Source organism: Atractosteus spatula, chromosome 4 (genome assembly GCF_055471065.1).
Source record: "Atractosteus spatula isolate fAtrSpa1 chromosome 4, fAtrSpa1.hap1, whole genome shotgun sequence".
Lineage (NCBI taxonomy): Eukaryota > Metazoa > Chordata > Actinopteri > Semionotiformes > Lepisosteidae > Atractosteus > Atractosteus spatula.
This window is the reverse complement of record NC_142709.1, coordinates 12,474,088-12,498,418: the sequence shown is the minus strand read 5'-3', so window position 1 is coordinate 12,498,418 and position 24,331 is coordinate 12,474,088. Positions and strand designations below refer to the sequence as shown.

At 42.3% G+C, this 24,331-nt stretch overlaps 1 protein-coding gene across 14 annotated transcripts in view; it reads left to right on the top strand.

Annotated features, from left to right (window-relative positions):
• herc2 (HECT and RLD domain containing E3 ubiquitin protein ligase 2) overlaps window positions 1-24,331 on the top strand; it is a 76,087-nt gene that overhangs the window by 3,377 nt on the left and 48,379 nt on the right. For 9 of the 14 annotated variants that reach the window (XM_088913090.1, XM_088913095.1, XM_088913093.1 and 6 more), the window contains exons 3-24: window positions 4,226-4,319; window positions 5,632-5,763; window positions 10,327-10,549; window positions 11,070-11,170; window positions 12,621-12,762; window positions 13,206-13,316; window positions 13,753-13,924; window positions 14,171-14,344; window positions 14,962-14,979; window positions 15,869-16,057; window positions 16,165-16,316; window positions 16,805-16,962; window positions 17,289-17,402; window positions 18,009-18,260; window positions 18,562-18,755; window positions 20,954-21,154; window positions 21,430-21,658; window positions 21,948-22,072; window positions 22,525-22,703; window positions 22,902-23,086; window positions 23,704-23,859; window positions 24,122-24,307. In XM_088913090.1, coding sequence (XP_088769216.1) covers window positions 4,226-4,319; window positions 5,632-5,763; window positions 10,327-10,549; window positions 11,070-11,170; window positions 12,621-12,762; window positions 13,206-13,316; window positions 13,753-13,924; window positions 14,171-14,344; window positions 14,962-14,979; window positions 15,869-16,057; window positions 16,165-16,316; window positions 16,805-16,962; window positions 17,289-17,402; window positions 18,009-18,260; window positions 18,562-18,755; window positions 20,954-21,154; window positions 21,430-21,658; window positions 21,948-22,072; window positions 22,525-22,703; window positions 22,902-23,086; window positions 23,704-23,859; window positions 24,122-24,307 — 3,487 coding nt within the window. The remainder of the gene's footprint in view (window positions 1-4,225; window positions 4,320-5,631; window positions 5,764-10,326; window positions 10,550-11,069; window positions 11,171-12,620; window positions 12,763-13,205; window positions 13,317-13,752; window positions 13,925-14,170; window positions 14,345-14,961; window positions 14,980-15,868; window positions 16,058-16,164; window positions 16,317-16,804; window positions 16,963-17,288; window positions 17,403-18,008; window positions 18,261-18,561; window positions 18,756-20,953; window positions 21,155-21,429; window positions 21,659-21,947; window positions 22,073-22,524; window positions 22,704-22,901; window positions 23,087-23,703; window positions 23,860-24,121; window positions 24,308-24,331) is intronic. The other 5 variants (XM_088913091.1, XM_088913099.1, XM_088913097.1 and 2 more) reach the window with 3 other exon arrangements.

The following is a 24,331-nucleotide window of genomic DNA, read 5'->3' as shown; positions in this document are numbered from 1 at the left end:
GACCACCCATCTAGCATTTACCAGTGGAGCAGCTGTACTCTGCATTAGCAAGGTGATTGAGATTTCTCCTTAGCTGCCTTACTAAACTTTTAACAAATGATTTCTGCTGATAGCATCTGGAGCTGAAGTTCAAATGATAAATGAAGAGCCCATTTCCTTTCTTAATGGCTGTGGAGATCCTCTTTTAGTTCTACCGGCTTTTTGCGCAGAGTGCTTTTATGCATATTTAATTGGACGTTCTGTTTATTGAAAATGTTGCACATGGTTTCATATTGCCTCACAGTTGTTTGAATAATTCAGTACTTTCTGGTCTATTTTTAAATTGATTGTGTCCTGAAACAGAAGAAAAACTGCAAGCCTTGCTGTTTTAGGTGTTTATTTTGTTGTGCTTTTGATGGATAACTAAGCAGAGTCATACTGAGCATGAATAAAAAGGATATTGAATAATTAATGGGGCAATTCGTGAAAGGTGTTCTTCATTGAGGAAAATATTTTGTGTTTGAAATGAACAGCACTGGAATTTGCTTTAGGGTTTAATCTTTAACATTGCTGTTTCTACAACACTCTACAGTGACACAGCTGTGGACTATAGGTTTATCATTATTGGGATATCATTTTTATTTTAGCATCAATTATTTGAATTGAAGTCACATACTATATATTGTGTAATATGATACAAGTAAGAGTTTAAATGTCATTTTAAACCTTTTGGTTTCAGGCAAATGTTGATCTGTAGTTTTAGGGAAGTCTGACATTTATAGCCTGTGATAAAACTAGGCCTTCTGGAGTACCAAATATGGGATCTAGATGCTGTATTGTGGTTTATAAGGTCTAAGGCTATGAATACTTGAAGCTCATTACTGTGGAGACAAGATATAGTACTCGGAATGTTTAGAAAACTAAGAAGGCGGCCAGATGACATTTGTAATCCTGCTTTTTTTGTCTGTTTCAACAAAAGGTTGAATTCCAGCACATCATTTACAGGGTGGATGTTACAATATGCATCTCCTGATCATTTTGCGCTTGAAGTGCAATTGAGAAAGGGAAATACCTAATCCATGAATCTATCCAGTTGTAGACCTACAGTATCTTTTCACAATTTTAATAAAATTATTATTATATAGATGTAAAGTAAAAGATATATGCTGTTGTGTTCCTTTAATTCACAAAGAGGAGATCCTTCTCAAGTCAGGCTTGCCATTAGAAGGTACTTACATTATTGGACTTTCAGTGGTCTTGACTCTTGTTGATACTTGAAATAAATGAGATACTTATGAGTCTTGTTGTAATGCCAGCCTTTCTGTTCCTAAACACTGCTAAAAGTTCATAGCCCCAGTCAGCTGCTCGCTGTATTGCTCTGCAGAATATCCCATGCATGTTTGCTTTGAAAGATATTTGACACAGTCTTGCACAAGGATTAGGATGTGTACTTGTAGCCAGAATTAGAATGGCTTCAATGGTTTCTAATGAAAGACGCGTCTCACAGCACTGCTCTGAAGTGTAGGGTGTGTTTAGTGTCGCATTTAATTTATTTCAGCATCTGAAACGGAGATCATGGGAATAAAATATCAGATGGTTTTGAAACTTGCTGTGATGATAGTTGTATGGTTATTGTTTTTTAGTAAAATTACTTAGATCTGATTAATAAGCTGTATCCCATGGATCATAATTTTGATTTGAATCTACAAATGCAATAAGCTTTCAGTAGACTGGGTGGCTGATAGAACATTTATAAACCACATTTGAAGCTAGTAAATTATTTTTTCTCTTTTGAAGTTTGTTGAGAATTAAAAAACTCTTCAATATTGGAGCTGTGGACGATCAGACTATTCATTCATTGGCTTTATGTACCATTACCGTTTATTAAACGAGCGTCGTTGTTCATAATTGCACGTAAACATGAATATTTTGAATGTTACTTGCAGTGCTTGCTGGGATGGACCCTGCATTGGATGAAGAGGTTGGGAAATAGATGTTTCTTTCTGTCAAGAAATGCATTTGTAGTCTGAGATAGACTTAGCTGTGTTAATACTAGATTTCTAAAATGTGAACCCAAGACATGAACATCTTTAGCTATCTGAGAAAAGCTATTGCTCAATAAGACTTTGGATTTTTTTATTGTTTTCTGGGCTCTTTCCTGACATTTGTGAAAACAAAAGGCTGTTGAAGAGCAAAGTTGTGTGTGTCTGGGAGACTGTTTGCAGGGTAGCTGGGTGTCCAGTGATCTTTTGATGTCTGTAGACCTTCAAGATCATTAATTCATGATTTGCTTGTAATTGCTTGTAGCAGTGCTATGATTTGAAATGGGATAGTAAAACACCATTGTTTCAATCAAGTTGTACAGAACCCTGTTAGTAAAGATCAATTCTAAAATGGCGGCCTCTGGTTAGTTTCTGTTTGGCATAGTTTGGGGGGGAAAGCTATTCTGATTTTTTTAAAAATATATTCAGAACTGGCCTATTTTCTTAGCAATTTTTAACTGGGTTATGAGTAAATGTTTAACAAAAAATAATTACCATTGATGAAGATTAAATGAATGTCGAGGCATACATTAGGGAACATGTATTTTGTTTTTTAATGGTTTAAAAATGTGAGTAGTTTTGACCAAGTATAGGGCTGTTCTTGTAAGTTTTAAACCCGTTACCCCTGAAGGGTGCGACAGCCTGTTCTGCTGCACATGAGTTCTAATAATGTAGCTGCATGAGATTTGCTGGGCGGCTTGTCGCAGGTTTCTCCCGTCCTCCTGTGACCCTGATGGACAGCTAAAAGGAGGCAGAGTGGACTTGCCACTTCACTGATTCTTCAGCGTTCCACTTGCTGCTTTAAGACTCGCTGTCAAATGTTTTTTTTGGAATTTCATGTGACCCCCCCCCCCCCCACCCCTACTGCATTTGGGTCACTTTTATAGCACAGTCTCTCTCTCTCTCTCTCTCTCTCTCTCTCTCCCTCCTTGAGTTGAAAGCTGCTTTTTAGGTAGAACTGAGGAAGAAAGATGTTCAGTTTATTTGTCATATGCACAAGTGCAATTAAATGCTTATTTGCACGTATGCTCCAATACAAACATGAAAGGAATCACCAAAAACATAAACACTGAACAGCAGCAGCAGCAGCAACAAGTTAAATATAGAGCTTAAAAAAAAAAAGGTCAGACAAGCAGTGTGAGCAAAAAAAATCAGTGTGAGCTAGAGGTAGAGTTTGGTAATCTGACAGTTCGTGGGGAGAAACTGTCTCTGAATCTGGAAGTTCGTGCCTTTATGAGATGTAGGATCCCTTCTGAGAATTTAGGATCTGGCTGTAGAGCCTAGGCTACCTGTCATAGCAGTGGGCAGCACCAGGAAGGGCTGTGTAATGTACAATGTGTGTGCATGGTTTGTGCCTTTGTGTGACACTGTACTTTTCAGTTTACTAATAATACTTGCAGGTAGAATAGAAGTATGATGTTCTTATGAAAATGAGTACTTCACTATTTGGTAGATGAATATGTACTTACTATGAAAATCCCTGTGAAGACAGGCTTGAAGAACTATGTCTAAAGCTGCCTTGAACTTGGGCTGTAACAGTGATAGGAATGTAGGGCAGGCAGTCCTCTTATCTTTCAGTACATGTTGTGAAGGCATGTCTGTTGAGGCATAACTCTAAATGTTTGCAAAACAATTAATTTTATGTCTCACTCTCTCCCATCCCTGTCCTAAACTAACTTTTGATTCAGTTTCAAAACTTCCTGGATCCAGTTTACTTGGTGACCTTTTTTTATGTAAGTGAAGGACAGACTGAAAAGTGTTTGCTGATAAGCGTCTAGACCAAAGACTCTTCTTGATGCTGTTATGCCTGACTTTGAATATGATCTGTTGTGGACACTTGGCAGCTGTTTCAAGTACAGTATATTACACCTTTATACAATGTGGAATAATAAGTATTTGCAATTTCTTATTGAAATATTTATGAATTTGACTTTTGAATTCCTCTAAGCGTCGTGTTCTTAGAAATAAATCACTAGCTTCCTCAGTAAGAGATTTGCAAGTTCCATTAAGGCGAGATCACCTTGTACACCCTATTGCTTGCCTGTTTCTTAAAAGCTTCTCTCCACCAGCTGCGTGACTTACTGTTTGCAAAATTAAACGTAGCAGTAATTGTTTCCAGTGTTTTGCATTAAGTGTAAAACGTTTATTGACATTTTTTAAATGGTAAATGTGGGGAAAAAATATGAATGCCTTTTCTTTTGCAGCGTGTATTTTCTCCAGATGGGTTATGTGAGTTATGGAATGAGTTGGTAAAAGATGAAGAAATTACTTGCAATGGAGAAGAATCTGCACAGCCAGGTGAGGCTTTCACTAGTTCTTACTAGTGATGGCAAAAGGTATTTGCTCTTGATGTCAGTGCCTACTGTATTAGTCCATTACAAATAGTATTTAAGTATTAGAAACTACAGTATGTGGATACATCTCGTCTCACCCCAAGGTGGCTTACTTGAAGAATTATTTTTTACATGCACAATCCTCTAAAAATTCAGTGCGGAACAAAATAACGAGGAACTGATTAGAAATATAAAAGAAAATGGAAGATGTGTTGATATTCGACTGTCGGTATGTTAGCACCGGATAAAATGAAGACCAGTTTTTATTACAAAACGTTTACCAATGAGGTGAGGCCATGCAGCCCATTGTGGGCATTTGGCTGGTAGTAGTTTAATGATTCAGGAATTCTATCTCCCAACACAGTGGTTCTCAATCTTTCAAACACACTGCCCTGCTTTCGGTTAACCCAGCACGACAGGACCCACCTTAGCGTGTGGGCTAATAATCATGAGCATGATTTTTTTTTTGCAAAATGATTGAATTTCAGCTGCTGTTTGTGAATGTGATCTTGCATCCATGAAAAATATTTTTTTTAATTTAAAAAAATCGTAAGGACACGTTGAAGGTAATCCGGATTCACGTTGGAATCTTCATGAAAGGTCTGCTTAACGGGTTTTTATTCTCAAACTGCTGTGAATGCATCAAGATTTGTCTATGGGGAATTTGCTAGCTAAACTTTTGTTTCAAAGAATTTGCTGGTGTGCCGCAAATACATGTCGGTGACTAAAACACTGAATATCGGGAGAAGCATGATTATAAGGCGAATGCTCGTTTATACTTCTAAATTGCTGTAACAGACATGGCCGTGTGGTTGGAAAAATTTGGTACGCATCTCGAATCGGCTGTGTATAAAGAGATCTCTCACCCCCTTTGGATCCTCGTATGCCCCTCTAGGGGGCTGTGACCCACCGGTTGAGAACCCCCGTTCTAAAGCATTCCACAGAGTCGGCTTCACCAGCTGAATCCCAACCTGACCACCTACTGGGAAGAGGAAGGGTCTGAAATTTCCGTTGAGTTCACATTTACGCGTGTGCATCGCCGTAAAGACCTGGGTAAAGAATGTGGATTGGCTACGCGTATTCAGTCATATTGAGGGTGGCCGGGGCTTAGTCGGAAAAGCAGTTTTGTTAGCTCGCACGAGAATGTTGAAATGGGCGTATATCATCTAGGAAACTCGCAGTAGATCCTAGTGTTTATCCCCACGAAGAGTTGGCTTGTACTGTGTTAAGGTATGTGCCTGGCACACGGTAACCTGGATTGGTTTTATCCCTCCCAGAAGACAGCGTGGATTGTGTTGGAAGCCAGAAGAAGGATGAGTCTAATGACAAGGAGAAGAAAGAGGAAGAAGAAGCGTCAACGTCTGTCCATCACTCCATCATTGAGACATGGGACTGGGGCCGGCAGCCAGGTAGGCCACGCACGGCACTTGTATGGCACAACCAGGCCTCCATAATTGTTGAAGCGAAGGATTGGTGTTGCTGAAAGCTGCTGCCATGTTGGATCGGCTTAGCTTTGCGACTATCTTAGTTCACCAGCCATTGCTTTCTGCCTATGCTCCTGTAAGACCATAACAGAAATTACAAGTGAAAAAAGGCCATTTGACCCATCTGGCTTAGCTACTAGTAGCTAATTGATCTGAGGATCTTTTACAGCCTTCTTAAAAGGAAACAGGGGTGGTTTGTTGCTTGTTCCAGACTCCCACTGCTTTTTGTGGAATCAAAACTGTTCAAAGTTTTAAATCTCCACATAGTTTCCATCTGGTTTTTCTTGCTTGTTTTTTTGTTGATTCTAAAGAGGCCATTAATGTTGCTTTTGTTTGGTTTGGTGATTTTGAATAGTTGAATCCAACCCCTTTGTATTCTTCTCTGTTCAAGACTAAAAAGGTTAACTTCTTTTAGTCTATGTAGAAAACATCCCTGAGCCTGCGAACGGACCAGTTACATTTGCCTTTTTAATTGCTTCTTCACATTGTCTAGGTTTTAGATTTTTAGAAGAATCTTTTTCAGGCGTGGCATTTCCCATTTTATACTCATAGTTTTTTCTACTTGCACATAACACTTGTTCTTGTTTACATTTAATGTAAACTGCCTGGTGTCTGCCAGTGTTGCATTATGTCTAAATAATTCTGATTTTTTGAATGTTATGGTTGGCCACTCATCATCTTTTTGTATCACTTGCAAACATGACATTATGTGATTAGAAAGAGCCATTACAAAACCTTTTGGTTCTCTGCTAATGACATCATGAAAGCAAAATTTCCTTCAGCCAGTTGCTTGTCAGGTTGTCTGAATAGTTTTCATCGAATGTTGATATAATATCACATAATTTGTCATGTCTTATCGATACCTAATATTACACATCAGATCCCTTTTGGTTAAATTTCAGCTTCAAATGAGATGTTTTCAACAAAAAGACATCTTCCAAGATGGTGGATGTGAAAAGCTTCAGGAAGTCTCTATAGGTTGTGAATGGACAGGAGCTGGTACATCTGTCATGGAAGTCTTTGATATTGTGTTTTAGATTGATTAGCTTTGATTTGCACGTGTTCCATCTTGGAATCGGTGTGTTCAGAAAAGGAATTCAAAGCTGCTAAATGACATTTTATTATCGGAATATTTAATCCAGTTCCTAGATAGATCTTGCTTGTTTGCTCAGGGAATACATTTGGTATTTTTAACTCGTGTTCCAGGAAAACGAAAATCGACTCTACTTGGCCAGAGTGAAATTTTGTCACCTAGTATTTAGATTGCGACAATTAATAGAACAGGCTGTATATATCCATGCGAAGCCCTGGCTAATAATAGCTTGTTGGTTGATTCCGAGTCGATGGTTAGAGAAACCTATCCATGTGTTCCAGAAATATTAAGCCACAGGACTGTGTTTACTTACAGAGTAAAAACATGTTGCAACACATGCGTAATGAGCCAGTGTCAACATTAAGACATGGAAATTATGACCCGACGCCATGTCTTCATGATAAGTACTGTAAGGCCTAGTGTGCTTTTGTTGCGTAACTGTGTATTTCTCTGTCACACTGCGAAGAATCCTTGACGCTTGTGAAGTTTAAGAAAAAAGCTGAAGAGCAAAAAGAGCAAACCTGAAGCTGAGATTTAATAGAACTAGTAACATTTTTCACAGCTTTGAGGATCCCTAAAGTTCTAAAAACTATCACTTCTGGTCGGAAAGCTCTGTTTTTAGAAGAGCACTTGTCTTTAACAAAATGACCCCCGTCAGTTCTTTCGTGATGCTTTCAAAGGTAATGATCAGTTACCGCTACACAGTAATTATAGCTCAAAAATCTGAACCTAATGTCTAACTGAATGTATAGTATTATTTTTATTTTGAATGTTGGCCTTTCCTTGTTTATTTTTCCCACTCCGACGTCGTCACTGGGAACTGCTCTGGGGATCAGTGAGCATGTGACATCAGGACACCTTTTCCTTCTCCAGCTCCTGAACGGATACAGCTGGGCTCTAGAGGATGGAGTTCTGGCATCTTCCTCCCGCGCAGGGCAGCACTGCTGTTTGTGGCCTCTTTGTCCTTTTTATAGAACCAGCACTTCTCGCATAATTTCCCCAAATATTGTATTTGTCTGCCTCTGATGTTTTGGCCTGATGAGGCTAGCCCTCGTTTATCGGGCGCGCGCTGAGGGGGGGCTGTTTTCAGTGGATGCTACTCTTATAGCCCATATATGAGGTCTTGGCTGTAAATTTAGGGTGAATTTTATGGCTATTATGTGGCACTCCTGATCCCTCCCCCCCCACAAAAAATCTTTGTCCTTAGCATATTATTTGCCGTAGGCCTCTTCCCTGTCCATGTCTCAAATCCTGGTTAGAGTTGCACGTTATTTCTGCAGGGAGTAAGATGTTTATGGCCAGCAGTTGCACTTGTCACAGCATAAATGGAACTGCACAAAGAAAATATCCGTATTTAATGACAATCCGGTGCTGTCTTTGAATATGCCGATCATCCTGCCTCTATTACTTCTACCCTGCGAGTAAAGTTTCTCTTAATGTGTTTGTGTCCCCTGCCACACGTGCCTGCGTGGGGGAGGTTACGTATCTGCACAGACTGTCTGCAGGAGCTCTATTTTTATACACCCGCAGTCTGGGCCTTGACTTGACAGGCCTGGGAGCTTGAATCGGAGAACGTGGTTGTTTTCTGTCTGCAGTGACCAGTTTGTTTACGGCCCGGTCTGGGTGGGGCTGCAGGGTTATCTCGAGAGATAAGGAGCTGTCAGTGCATTTTGCATGGAGACAGGGGAGGCGGTTTGGTATGCGCTGCAGCTGAGAGGTGCGCCAGTGCAGTTGGCTGGATTTTACCCACAGTGTGAAGTGCATTCCGCTATGAAAATGCGTCAGAATGCTTGGTTAATGAAACACTGTTTGAGTTCTGTATCTGCATGTGTCTTTAGGCCTTTTAACGTTATTGGTTTGTTACAACTCGAGCCTTCACTGAATCAGTATTTTCTGCCCCATGGTGTCCTGTGTATTTATACTTGACCTGCCCTTTTTGCAGCTCTACAAGAAATGGTTATTCCCCTAGGAAAACTGTTTCCTCTCCAGAATTACCATTTACTGTGGAGGATGTGTTCTATAACGGCTTTGTATTTGGGGAAGTTGAGGGGGTGTTCCTTTTTACATTTTTTTTTATACACAGCCTAATTTAAGCACTCAAAATTCTCAGGCTTAGAAAATATTGTAGTATTTATATGGGAAAGGCATAAATAAATGAATTTCATATGAATCACTTTTATTATGGATTTTTCTGTATACATAGTGTTGAAGTATTGAATCAAAACAGTTACTGCATGGTTAGTTAAGTACAGCTTGAAGAGCAATAGAAACAGATTTAATAAAAATGGATACTTCTCTACATTATTTTAATATACTGTAGTATTTGTAATATTGCTGGAGTATCATACTTTCTGTTTAATAGTCCTGGGTTGGAATTTATTGGCAAAATTAGTATATGGTCCCTTTTGGAATAAAGGCTCATAGGAACAACTAGCTAGCTGGGTCAGCCTGAGACTGTATGTTCACATATATTATCTTGGCTCTAGTTACAATTCAGAAGGAAAATAATGTTTTCAAGAATTTTTCTTTAAGGATGAATGTGTATCTGGGCTTGGATGTCCTTGCTCTACCTCCAGTGTTTCAGAAAATTCAGGATTGTAAAGTGTGGGTGAAGTTGTCTTTGACTTCATTTTGGAGTAGTATAACTTTAAATTGCCCTACCTCCAAAATAAAGGGATAAAATGATCGGTTACATAGGCTCCTCGGCAGTAAGCCGTGTTCTTGTTATTAAAATACTTTCTCCAACACGATCAGTGTTGCACATTTCTTGACACGGTGCAAAGTCATGTAGGCTTCTCCTGTACTCTGTCAAAACCTGGCATACTGACAGCAGTTGTTTTCTGGCATTTCAAAAATCAGGATTTGTCAGCATTTAAAAAAAAGCAGGACCTTTTCTTGTCTAGATAAATGGATACTTTATTGATCCCATGAGGGAAATTGCAGAATGTCTGTGTTAAGTGTTAGGACTGGGGCATCCAGTTTCTTCCCGTTTCCCATGCTTGTTAAGCTCTAGGTTGCCACAACCCTTGCCAGGGTTAAGTGTCTTTCTCATAATTGGTGGACAAATTGAATGTGTATGGTATTGATTGTTAAGGAAACAACTATCAGTGCTGTAGAATGAAAGGGATGTTTGCGGTTTGGTTTTGGGATTCTTGTTGACTTTTCCGATGCTTAACATCTTGATCTTTCTTTTTGGTATGACGGGCGTTAACTGCTGTGAACCTAATGTTGTACTAGGCGTTCTGTGAGTGAGACCCGGTGTTTTACAGGAGATTACTGCTAGCTAATGTCTTCTGTTGAATCATGCAAGCAATTGCCCTGCTAAAGGGCTTCAGCAGCCTCGGGCTGTGCCTTGGGCATCTCTTGACGGGTTTCCTGGCTCTCTCCCCGCGCAGACGAGAGCGAGCTGAAGGAGTGCCTGATGGTGCTGGTGGATGACCAGCAGAAGCTGGCGGCCACCACGGCCAAGAGCACGCTGTCCGCGGTGCGGCTGCGGCAGAGGCTGGCCGTCCTGGAGCGCTACCTCATCGCGCTGAGCCGGAGCATGCGGGAGGAGAAGTACAAGGCCCGGTGGAAGAGCTCGCCCAGCCCCCCGCTGCCGGCCGCTGACAAGAAAAGGTACACCACCCGCCCGGCCTCGCTCCTCCGTCCCCTTTCTCTGCGTTTCGTCCTGCCACTTGACGGCCCTCTGATCTAGTGCTCTTCACGGGATCAGGCTTTCCCCTTCGCCCCAAAATCAGAGCCCGTGTTTGCTCCCCGAAAGGCTCCTGCGTAAGATTAAAAAGTAGTTTTAAAATGTATACATGTTGAGAGGCAGCTTTGTGCTTTGGGTCACAAAAATAGTTCATTTTTAATATGATCGGCATTTCATAAAACATGTAGGTTTTTTAATTATATCCTAGCATTTTTTAATATCCTGTGATTATATTTTCAACTCTCCTGTACAGACAGTTGAAATATCAAGTCCTTTGTATAATGTGGTATTTGTGCACTTGACGGACCTTATCTGTAGTGCACACACTGCCTACTGCTTTGAAAAATAATTTTTCCTCTTGGGGCAAATTTCTCTGTTTTCTGTGTGTGTGTGGTGGGAGATGTTAAGGAGAGGGGTGCATTCATGTGGTTCCTGTGATTGCAGCTCACGGCCTGCTGGCAAGGGGGTGGAAGGCCTGGCCAGGGTGGGCTCCAGGGCGGCGCTCTCCTTCGCTTTCGCATTCCTTCGCAGAGCATGGAGGTCAGGTAGGCTTCCGACTGCACACCGTGCCCCATAATTACAGTGCGCAGATATTTCGGGACCTGAGACCTTCTTCATTCCACGTGATAAAACGGGATCAGCATTTCAAGAAAAGCAAGGCCTTCACTTAACCAAAGCAAACCTCTGAGGAGTGGCTTTCGTTGGAGCTGGCGCGTGGAAATGCGTGCAGCTCTGCCCTGGGCACCTCAGACATGCTTGAAAGTCAAAAACAAGGGTCGGAGTTATTTTCTAATGCTGGATGTAGTTGAATGAGCTGCAGGCTGAGGTACCAAGCACAACAGAGACACGCCAGCTCTGCCAGTGGAATTGGCATTGCTGTTCATGAATTGTTTCCAAGATATCAAGGTCAGAGGCTTGTAGAGCTCCGAGTGTTTTGCAATCTATGTAGGTCTTTTTGATTATCCCCTCCATAACACTGCAATCGGTTTTGGGCTGTCTTGGCATGCTTTGTCCAAATCTGTTAGTTTTTAGGATTTGTTAGTGTTCCTGATTGAATTAAAACATTTTCCAGCGATACACTTTACTATTGATTATGCAGTTCATTTATTAACATTTTATTTAAATTATAGATCTTGTCCTTTCACATGTGCTCGATCTTTTAATGATGTGCCTAGTATTTGTTTGGTTTCTAATGTACTGTATGCCATCAAGGACATAAGCTGTATAATAAAGCACATGTTCAAATTAAAGTATTAATAACCTGTAAGCAATATTTCTCTTAATGAGGGAAAAGCACCAGTAAAAATAATTTACTCATTTATTACTTTAAGTTATGAGGGTTTTAATGCAAGTGATTTTAGCAGGTACAACAGGTGCACAGCCAGCAAAATTGGACGAGTACTCCAGCCTAATGATTTATACAGTGTACTGTGCACATGTATTTAATAGATTAGTTACCAACAGGATCAGTTAACTTCTGTTAAACAGGCTAGATGGACTGAATGGCCACCACACACAGTTCTTACAGCCCGGCTTGTAACGGTGTTCTCACAATATGGCTTGGAAGAGTGCTGGCAGCTGTCCTTGTGGACTGGGTGGGAGGTGGTGTGCTTGGCTCTGTCAGTGTAGTTAGTGTGTTAAAAGCTCCTGCCAAATGCATGTCATGCGGATAAGCTGACTCAGTGGGACTCAATTTCTAACGGATTGGAGAAGAGCATTAAAGATCAAGTTGAAGGGAGAACTGCTTGGGGGGAAAAAATGACAGTCATCCTTTATTTCATGTTGTTTTCCCTCTACAATCGATCTTAATCATAACCACTGTAATCGAGATTGACCACAGGTCAATTGAACGACTACAACTACAATTGAATTGAAGCCGCAAGGGGATTTGTTAAATACTGACCCATAAATCCTAGCTCCCTCAAGACAATGTTCTTTCCACCATATGCCCACAATCCAGATGGGGCCTGACTTGTCTTGTCTCTTACGGGTCAGGTGAGGATGCTGATCTGTGCAGCGAGCTGCTTCAGGAGTCCCTTGATGCTCTCCGGGCTCTGCCAGAGGCCTCTCTGTTTGACGAGGGAACAGTGTCGTCTGTGTGGCTGGAAGTGGTGGAGAGGGCAACCAAATTCCTGAGGTGGGTGGCTGAACCGGATGTGATGGACCGGTGGCATCCCATCGTTTTCATCTTTGACGACTTGTCGAGCTGTCATTTGTCCTCTAAAAGATGCATTAGATGTCTATAACGAAAAGGGCTTTAAGATTCTTTTGTGGTCTTTTTTGAAAAAAACAATAGATCTAAAACCTGATCTCACTAGTACTTGTTCAGCGTTATAGTGGTGCTTGGTTTTGCAAGTGGCCACAGCCTGTTAACTGTCGTCAGTATAGGGACTGTAACTGTTAACGTCATCAGTATAGAGAGTCAACAGCATGACACCATTTTCCCAGGTCATTAGTGCAAGGTGACTAAAGAAATGACTGACTATGCAGCTATAGAATTTGGAGACTTGCAACTTGCTTCATGTATTGTTGCGTGTTACAATGCATGTTTTTTTTTAATACTTTGCCTGGTTCAAGCAGTGATGTCCACGGAAGTCCAAGCGTCAAAGGACCAGGGAACATTCCGCTGCAGGATCAGCACTTAGCTCTGGCAATCCTGCTGGAGCTGGCAGTGCAGAGGGGCACCCTGAGGTGAGGAGGGCATATGGGCTGGCGGCTTCTTTACGAATGACAGCAGTGGAGACGTCAACCTGACCCCTGTCTAGAAAGGAACCGAGAAGAATTTCCACTGCTGGGAGGTGTAACCACGAAAGTGCAAAGCTGTAGTTTTAGATCTAAAATGCTTAAGGTTTAGGTTATTTCTTAAAGTCTATTATAAAGTGTCTCCGCTGGGACTAGCATCTTGTATTACACAGTATAGTGTGATTTACAAACCACCTTTCACACTCTGAAAAAATAAAACTTTTATTATATAGCCATTCTGCGCCACAGGACCTTATAGTAGCCTATATGTATGGAAATCAACAGTTTAATATCCCCGTCTCTTCAAATATATATCGTAGTGTAACTCAGAACCCTCAGTTTGCCTCACTATGCTGGTCCAAGCTCCCTTCCCTCCGTTTTGCAGTCAGCTGTTGTCTGCTGTATTGTTGCTGCTGCGTCTGTGGGACAGTGGCACCAGGGAGACGGACAATGAGCGATCAGCTCAGGGCACCAGTGCCCCTCTCCTGCCCCTGCTTCAGCGATTTCAGAACATACACTGCAGCAAAGACCTGCCCAGCACCGAGGAGGAGATGGAGGTTAGTGAAGCTCATTGGGAATGATACTTCTTTTAATGTAGAAAATGTAACCTTGACCCTAGGTGGTTTTTGCACTGGGGTTTGGACTAGCACCTAAAGGCTACTCTAAGTCTAATCTTATCATTCATCCTATCTTTAGCCATAGTCTTAAACCTAATCCTGTTCACAAAATATTAAATACCACATTTAAAAAACATTTGAGTTTTTTTCCAGTATTAGCTGCGAATGTTTCTTCGTTTCTTTCAGATTTTGACTGCACCACTGAGCCCCAATGAAAGCTTTCTGCGCTACCTGACTCTGCCGCAGGACAATGACCTTGCTATTGACCTCCGGCAGACAGCGGTGGTGATAATGGCCCACCTGGATCGTCTGGCAGGCCCCTGTAGCCCCCCACAGTGCAGCTCACCAACCTCCCACAAGGTACAGTACCACCACGGAAGTACACCCTTTACCTTCTTGAAAGATAAGAGAAGGATAATCAGATTAATCTGGTTAAAAGAAGCAGAAGAAACATTCCAATTTGTGTTCAACAAGGAGTCCTGTACTTGTATTATGACAATAGGCGTCTACCACCAAAGTGATGAAAAACAGTGATGAATTTAAATGTACTCACCCCGTCATATCTACAAAGTGCTATGGGACCTGTATTCTTTAACCTAGGGAGTGATTTACTAGTTTCAACAGTTACCACACTGACTAAGTGTAAATATCTAAGGGTTTTGTGTCTGTGATGTTTTCTAGTTTCAAATAAGTCCTTTAACTATGTGAGCTAGGCCATAGACTTAATATGGATATAGTCCAGGACAATTTTGACCCACCCTTTAAACTTAAACGCTAGCTAATCACAGTGGATATTGTTCCATTATGATGTGGGATCTTAGATTTTCATAAGAACCAAATAAAAAATCAGATCTTTGTTATTAAAGTAGCATGCAGCACATTTTCAGTGTCAGGGACGTGATTTTTTTCTGAGTAATATACGTAGAGCTGTGCTATCTTCAGCTCTCTGTTTTTCTCTCCTTGTCTCTGTACTTTAGGACCTTGGAATTCTACAGGTATTCCAAACGCATTCCTTGTGCATGAATGTTTTTTTTACCCTCGTTTGCAAAAAGAAAGTCCTGTTGCTCTTGTGTTTTTGATTTGCTCGGATGCTGTCATTCTGCTTCAGAAAAAAAATAATTTGAATCAAGAGCTTTGCTGGAGGAGGATGGTGTGCTGTAAGAGATTTGAATTAGTTACCATATTGAATACTGTGCTTCCACTCTATTTAGCTTTTTTAAAAGCCTTTGCTCTGAGATTTTCAATAACTTAACTTATTGTCATTATATGGTGAAAAAAATTAGAGGTTCATCAGTAATGTTTTCCATGACAAATATGCATAACTTGTAAAAGCACAGAGGAACTGTAGATCAAAATCTTTGCATTTCCACAGTTTACTTTCTTGCTGATCTTAAATCATTTTCTAAGGTCTCTTAATGCCTTTCTTTGACTCATCAGTACATCTATAAAATCTTAATTAGCGGAGAAATCAATGGACAGAAGTTTTGTGGTGTTCAGGCAATAGATGATAATTCGTTTTAATTTGGTGCTTGCTTGTGCAGAGCTGTGAGAGCCTGCAGAGTCAAAGGGCCCTTGGTATTTACAATACTTTGAGACGGGGCAATGTATAGACATAAAAAAATAAGAACTGTGCCATTATGTAAACAGATATTAAGCAAATGTGTTCAGATATCGAGAAAGTGTATTCACTTCAATTACTGTTGGGTTCTTATACATTATCCAGAGGGGTATTTAATGGGCTGTGAGTGCTGTGCTTTTGATTGTTGATCATGATGGTCTGTTTTCACAGTTTGGTGCATCATTCCAAATTAAGGTCTGCTTCGCATAGTTGCAGGAGAGTCCTGTGGCCCTGCAGTCACTGATGCAGTTGTTCGGCTTCTTCAGGGCACTCTGCAGGAGGTGATCGGCTGGGGGATGCTGGGCTGGAAAGCCCACGCGAATGTGAGCGGTCCAGTGCAGTGCAAGACTCTGGCTAACCTTGGAGTCATTCAGATTGTGTGCTCAGAGAAGGGCTTCCTGATCCTCTCAAGGAATGGAGGAGTCTACACCCAGAATTATAAGAGCACCACCCTGGTAAGCTGCTTGTGTACTTTTGTGTTCTTCTCTGAAGAGAAGTCCAGGCCCCATGGCTGATCTGAGCCTGCACGGTTCCTGAGAATGCCGCGGGTGTGTTATTCCAGGCTCCAGTGCTGGTGCAGGGCCTGGCCTCCAGGAAGATTGTGAAGATTGCGGCCCATCCCGATGGGCAGCACTACCTGGCGCTGTCGGCCAATGGGGAGGTTTTCTCTTGGGGCTGCGGGGACGGAGGCCGCCTGGGGCATGGGGACACCACGTATGTATTTACCACACCATCCGCGGGGATATGAGGGATGTAATTGATTTTCTGTGTTGTCCTTGGTTAGACTACAGCAATTTAAACGATAAAACATGCAGGAATAGAAATATGTAGCTGCTGGAAATTTACAGCTAGAGTTAAGGGTTGTGGTAATGTTAAGGATTTTGTTTCCACCAAGTTAACGAAAATTGATATTTGTCGTTTTAGCTGTTGGAATGTTTGTTGTAGTGATGCTTATTGAGTTTCAGCCAATGTGTTGCACTACAATTTACCTAAGAATTTCTAACAACACAGCGAGCAAGTTCATTGTAAATATTCTCCACAAGGTCTGTTGGCGGTTATCTGAAGAAGATGTATTTATTAAGATCTTTTCTATTTTTGCTATTTGTTTGTTTTTGGTACCTGGTCACTGCATGAAACGGGGCTTTCTAGTTTGTGTATACTTACATGTCAGATATGTGAAGTGGTTGGCCCCTTTTCCGCAGGTACCTGGAAGAGCCGGCGATGATCTCTGCCTTCACGGGGAAGCAGTCTGGGAAACACGTTGTGCACGTCGCCTGCGGGAGCACGTATAGCGCCGCCATTACTGCAGACGGGGAGCTGTACACCTGGGGCAGAGGAAACTATGGCCGACTTGGACACGGTACCTGGTGCTCTTTATACGGTTTAGTTTATCGGAATAGGTTACATGACAAAGTCATCTTTTGTATCTAAACAAATTCACTTCAGGATTCTTCTGTCCTGAAGGCATCAGATGAAAGGAGCCTCATCAGCTCTGCTACCTTCATACTTTGTCACTATTATGGGTGTTTGTTTGCGTACAAGTACAGGTATGAAGTTTAACTATGAGCCGACGATCTTGTACTCCTCTCTTACCAGCGAGGTAAACATGCTTAAAATGCCACGGTGGATGGTAGAGGAGCAAGAAAATAAAATAAAACTGCTGTCATTCATTGTTTTTTTTCACAGGATCCAGTGAAGATCAGACCACTCCCATGCTTGTCACTGGGCTCAAGGGTCTGAAGGTCATTGATGTGGCCTGTGGAAGTGGGGATGCTCAGACACTGGCGGTTACGGAGAACGGTGAGTGAGGGGCAGATTCCTTTGTATGAGAAATCATGAGCCAGCAGCCCACTAAATCCTTGCTGTCACTTTAGATCCTTTCTTTAGGAGGGAAAAGGAAAAGCCAAAACCTAGGGAGAACTGGGTTTCTTCTTTAAGAGTTGTTGTTGGACCAGTAGGTGGTGCTCTTCTTCCCTCTAGTTCACCATTTACAAAATTCATGCCTCAGTGTAGTGACCGTGGATGTTGTGTTGGAGGAGATGCCATTCTTTGTATAAAACTCGGATCCGAGCTGCATGGTCTTCAAAGATCTAATGGCACTGTTTGAAAGTTTAGGGAAGTTAACCTTGGTGTCCTGGCTAAATTAAACTCTGGGCTCCTTTATTTTCTGTTATTAATTCAGCCGGTGAACCATTTGCTCTTTTCTTCACCCGATAGAGCATAATGGATGTTGCGCATCACCCAGGTGTGTGCTGCACTCTTATATGTGAGGAGGTCCTTTGGGTTGAGGTTACGCCATTAACGATGTTTACAGCGCAATACCTGCAATTTCGTGTTTTTCGAGACGGTAACTTCTGTGTTTTTTCTTGACTTTTATGTGGCGCGTTTTCATCTGGCCTCCTGCAGGTCAGGTGTGGTCCTGGGGTGACGGGGACTATGGGAAGCTGGGAAGGGGGGGGAGCGACGGCTGCAAGACCCCCAAGCTGGTAGAGAAGCTGCAGGACCTGGACATCGTGAAGGTGTGCTGCGGGAGCCAGTTCTCCGTGGCTCTGACGAAGGATGGCCAGGTGTACACGTGGGGCAAGGGGGACAACCAGCGCCTTGGCCACGGCACAGACGAGCACGTCCGGTACCCCAAGCTGCTGGACAGTTTACAAGGTGCACTCTCTCGGCCAGGTTACGGCTCCTCTCTTTGAATTTATCTTTATCAGTTAGTGCGTAATTCGCTTTTGTGTAGAGGCATACCTCTCTGACTGCTCCCCCTGTCAGGAAATAGTGTACAAGTGTCACACCTGGGGTCTTTCAGGATGTGTGAAAAGTGGTGATGTTATGCTTCGACAGGGTGTGAGTGCGATGTGTGATGTGAGGTCCTTGTAAAGTCAGAGGAAAATCAGTGTTTCTGCACGGTCAGGAATAATACTACGCTTTCTTGCTCAAAGTCATTTTTCCTTTCAAATAGGCAAAAAAGTGGTCGACATTGCAGTTGGTTCTACGCATTGCTTAGCCCTCACTGACGAAGGGGAAGTGCATAGCTGGGGCAGCAACGACAAGTTCCAGCATTTCGACACGCTGTTCTCCAACAAAAAACAGCCCAAAGCTCTGCCCGGTCTCAATTCCAAACATATTGTGGGAATTTCCTGTGGCCCTGGTCAGGTATGTTTACCAAGCTGAATGAAGTCTTTAGAGTACTATATGTTGCATGTTAAAGGGCTCTGAAATGAAAGAGAAAGAAAAGCAAAAAATTGGCTCTCACAGTTGAAGCATGTTGATCAGAAAACAAGAACACTTAAAGCTTTAGTTTAACAGGATGCTTAGTTTTTTCTATGGGAGACATTTACAGTTGATAGAAAAAGTTTGTGAACCCTTTGGAACTACCTGGATTTCTGCATTAATTACTCATAAAAATGTGGTCTGATCTTCAACCAAGTCACAATAATAGATGAACACAATCTGCTTAAACTGATAACACAGAAACAATTGTACTTCTTGGCAGTACTGAACACAAAGCTGGAAAAGGCTACAAAAGCATTTCTAAAGTCCTGGGTGTTCATCAATCCACAGTAAGACAAATTGTCTACAAATGGAGGAAATTCAGTGCTACTTTCCCTAGGAGTGGGCGTCCTGCAAAGATCACAGCAAGAGTGTAGTGTGCAGGAGGTGAAAAAGAACCCTAGGATAACAGCAAAGGACCTGCAGAAATCTCTTGAACTTGCCAAAGTCTCTGTTCATGTGTCCACTGTAAGAAAAACACTGAACAAGAATGGTGTTAATGGAAGGACACCACGGTGGAAACCACTGTTCTCCAAAAGAAAAACATTGCTGCCCGTCTCAAGTTTGCAAAAGACCACCTGGATGTTCCACAATGCTTCTGAGACAATGTTCTGTGGACGGATAAGACAAAAGTTGAACTCTTTGGCAGAAACGCGCAACGATATGTTTGGAGGAAGAAAAGCACTGCACACCAACACCAAAACCTCATCCCACCCGTGAAGCATGGTGGAGGGAGCATCATAGTTTGGGGCTGCTTTGCAGCCTCAGGGCCTGGACAGCTTGCTTTCATAGAGGGAACAATTAATTCAAAATTGTATCAAGAAATTTTACAGGAGAATGTCAGGGTAGCGGTCTGTCACCTGAAGCTTAATAGAAGTTGGGTGATGCAACAAGACAGTGACCCGAAACACAGGAGTAAATCAACAACAGAATGGCTGAAACAGAGGAAAATTAGTCCAGACCTCAACCCAACTGAGATGCTGTGGCCATGACCTGAAGAGAGCTGTTCATGCAAGAAATCCCAGAAATATCAATGAACTGAAACAGTTTTGTAAGGAGGAATAGTCTAAAATTCCTCCTAACCATTGTGCAAGTCTCATCAGCAGCTACAGGAAACGTTTGGTGGAGGTTATTGCTGCTAAAGGAGGTTCTACCAGTTACTAAGTACAAGGGTTCACATACTTTTTTCAGCCTGGGCTGTGAATGTTTAAACGATGTGTTCAATATTGACAGGGAGTACAATTGTGTACTTCTAGTTTAAGCAGATTGTGTCTGTCTACTATTGTGACTTAATTGAAGATCAGACCACATTTTTATGAGTAATTAATGCAGTAATCCAGGTAATTCCAAAGGGTTCATAAACATTTTCTTGCTACTGTATTTATGGCATGCTTACATACCCAGGAGTATGTGGAATCTGGTTTTTATTCTCACACTGATCTAAATGACCTAACTGATCTTGAATCATTTGGAAAAACAATCATCAGTTGGCTTGAATTAGTTGCTGGTTGAAAAATCCATGTAAAACATGCAGCAGTCTGGCTCTCAAGAGCTGGAGTTCCTCACCTCTGCCTAGAAAGAGAACTCCATATTTATGAGCTGCCCCGTGTTTTCTTGGCTTTGGTGTTCAGTATCCATATCCTTCCATTTACAATTGTCTTGGACAGCTTTGATAGATTACTCAAAAAGGCATTTTATAGATTTTGTTTTTAGATGCGTTGTAATAAAAATAACTCAATATAAAAATAATTTATTATATGCTCAGCAGCCATTCCCTGCAGTGGAAAACCTTGTAAATTTTGAAGTCTAATGGATCGCTGCTTGGCCTTACTTGCATGGTGGACTGAAGAAAGTACCTGTACACAAAGGAATTGATGCTGTGACAATCATGACTCTAGCTCTGATGTTTGCCTGTTGATCACAATCACTGTTGAAAGCAGCAGAGGATTTACTGTACAAATGTGGAGGTCTGAATCGCACATTAAGTGCCGTGTGTCATTTTTAACCTGGCAGCTTGTGGGGTTCAGAGCACTCTCGAAAACAAAGGTCTGAGAGAGATGGTGGTATGGTTGCCGTTGCAGAGTTTTGCCTGGTCTTCGTGTTCGGAGTGGTCCATCGGCCTGCGGGTGCCGTTTGTGGTGGACGTGTGCCCCATGACCTTTGAGCAGCTGGACCTGCTGCTGCGGCAAGTGAGCGAGGGAATGGACGGCAGCTCCGACTGGCCCCCTCCGCAGGAGAAGGAGTGTATGGTGGTGGCCACGCTCAACCTGCTGAGGCTTCAGGTATCGCGCAAGTGAGCTGCAGCTGGGGGCTCAGTGAATATCCCAGTTCCTTTTTGCATCTTGCATTATGCATTGCATGTAGGGCACCTAAAATTGATTTTTTATATTAAATGAATGGGGTGTATCTAATGTGCTGGATTCTCGAAGTGCGAATCCTTGAAGTCTTGACGCTCTAAGATCAAGCATCCGATTGCTATTAGCCGCACCAGCTACTTGGAATAAAGTTAGTTCAGCGGTTAAAATTGCTCCCTTGTTGCCCTGTTGTTCTGTTGCAGCTTCACGCGGCCATCAGTAACCAGGTGGACCCTGAAGTCCTGGGCCTGGGCTTAGGCAGTGTGCTCCTGAACAGCCTGAAGCAGACGGTGGTGACCCTGGCCAGCAACGCCGGGGTCCTCAACACGGTGCAGTCCGCAGCCCAAGCGGTTCTCCAGAGCGGCTGGTCGGTGCTGCTGCCCACGGCGGAGGAAAGAGCAAGAGCTCTCTCTGCGCTTTTGCCAAACGCAGGTCAGAGTCCTCTCTTCGCACCTGCTGGGGTTGAGCCTGTGCGGGGTCTTTCCTTCGTGTAACCCCGGCAACTTCCCATGCAGGAGAAAGGAATTTTGGTTTTCCTGTTATTCATAGGATAATGCTGTCTCTGAAGACTGATGGTGACAGTCGAGTGTGTTTTCTGACATTCAACAGGTGTTCTCACTTGGGTTTGATAAAAGCTTGCACAAAGCCCGTTCTAACTGGTTAAAGTCATTGGCATTTGCTCTTTGCATAAGGCACGGCTTTTCTGGAATGTATTTTGCAGTGTTGGGAAATGAGACGAGTGTGAGCCCTGGTCGTCGTTTCATGATCGATCTCCTAGTGAGCAGCCTCATGGCGGACGGAGGCCTGGAATCGGCACTGAGTGCTGCTATTACTGCTGAAATACAGGTTGTTTTTTTAATACTAGGTGGTCCTTCTACTTCTTGGAATAAATTATTATTCAGTGATTTAAAATGAAGGCAGTTTGCTATTATTTCTGTTGCATTTGTGTTCAATTGCGTTTCAAATGCGTAATTTCCTCCATGGTTCTTGTGTCTTGAAATAAAGTGGCTGCTGTTTTCTGTTTGGCAAATAAGTAATGCCTTCAGTGAATGGCATCTTGGGCTACAAGATATGTTTAACTTAGTAAAAGTTTTTTTTTTCCTGTATAGATGTTAAATCTGTACAGATAAATTCCGTACATGATAATGTAAGTAGCTGGGCTTACTCGGGGTCTGTAGTGCGAATGGTTTGGATTTGTGATTCTCCTTTTTTGGGAGAAAGAAAATTTAAAATGCAATAGTGAAACATAGAGGAATTCAATGCAATAAATGTACTGATGTGTTGGGAACTTTTCTTAGGACATTGAGGCTAAGAAGGAGGCCCAGAAGGAAAAGGAAATAGACGAACAGGAAGCTAACGCATCGACACTGCACCGCAGCAGGACTCCCCTGGACAAGGACCTCATTAACACCGGGATCTACGAGTCGGCTGGGAAGCAGAGCCTGCCTCTGGTGCAACTTGTTCAGCAGTTACTTAGGTAAGGCCCAGACCCAGGTCTTTGCTTGAACGATCGTTATTTCAACCATCGTTTCTTGGGTATTGTTTTATTTGAACCTTTTTGGCTGTATCCAAAAAATATCCAAGAATTATAATGCTACGACTTAGTCCCTGATATGTCTCCATTTTCATGGCAGTTTTAAAACTAAGACACGACTGGGGTTTCCTTTGTTTGTAGGAATATAGCCTCCCAGACGATAGCCAGGCTGAAGGATGTAGCCCGGCGGATTTCTAATTGTCTGGATGCGGAACACTTCAGCAAGGAGAGGTCGGCTTCCCTGGACCTGCTGCTGCGCTTTCAGAGGCTGCTGGTCAGCAAACTGTACCTTGGGGTGAACGGACCAGAGGGTGTTGGTGGATACAGTGAGTATTAGTAAAGCAGTCCGTCTCATCTTTAAGAAACATGAGATGGCATGGCCAAACAAATTCACCCTGTCTTCTATATCAAATAATCAAATATGCAATGATTAGGGTTCTGGACTCGCACCTGGAGGGGTGTGGGTTCAAATCCCAGGTGAGACACTGCCGTTCTAACCTTGAGCAAGGTACATGACCTGAATTGTTCCAATCAAATACCAAGCTGTAGAAATGAGTGCAAATCGAAGTCGCTTTGGATAAAAGGGCCAGTTGAATAAATGCGTAATTTGTAGATATTTTAGAAATTAGTGAAAATCTAGTGAAAAGAAATAATGAAATGGATTATTTTCTAGATTTTCTTCTGCCTGATAGTATCGCAGATGTTTCTTTTGTTTTTCTCAAATATTGTTTGTGGTATTGGATATTCATCCACATTTCAAGACATGCCAAGCATCTCTAAATAAGCATATGTAGAAATGTTTACAGGTGTCCTTTTTGGAATGAATGTATCGGCATCCTGATGGAGAAAGTCATTTGTTTTTCTTTTTGGACATTATTTTACTTGTTTAGTTATGCCACCTATGTTAAATGCATAGCAGTCAGTCCATCTCTTCTGCTTCCAGGCCCGGAGCTTTTGGGAGTGGGGTCCTTGTTGAAGAAATACATTGCACTGCTATGTACGCACATTGGAGACATCCTTCCTGTAGCCACCAGCATCGCATTCACTGGTTACAGGCCTTTTGCAGAGGTGTCTCGTATCATTGAAGGTGACCTGACAGGTAACTCTTTTTGTTTCTTAACTGCTTGTATGAATTTGTTGATTCTGGTCTGAATATTCAATATTTTAAAAGTTACTGCATCAAGAATCTGCACTGTGCAAGAGCTTCGACATGGAAATTATGATACTTAGTGGTTAACTGGACATTTACCCACCATGTATGGTATTTTTGTATGGGGATTGCTAGGTTTTTTCTTGTCTGCATAAACACAATTATAATTTGTTTAAATAGCTGTATGACTTTTGGGTATTGTCTGTTCCAGGTGTGTTGCTGCCTGAGTTAGTCGTGTCTATAGTTCTCTTACTGACCATGGATGCAGGTTTAATGCAAGAGACTGGGTCCATTCCTTTGTTGGCTGGATTACTGGAACATCTGGATCGATTCAATCACCTGGCGCCAGGGAGGGAGAGAGATGATAATGAAGACCTGGCCTGGCCTGGGATAATGGGTAAACCTGGGTCCTAGCTTTGTG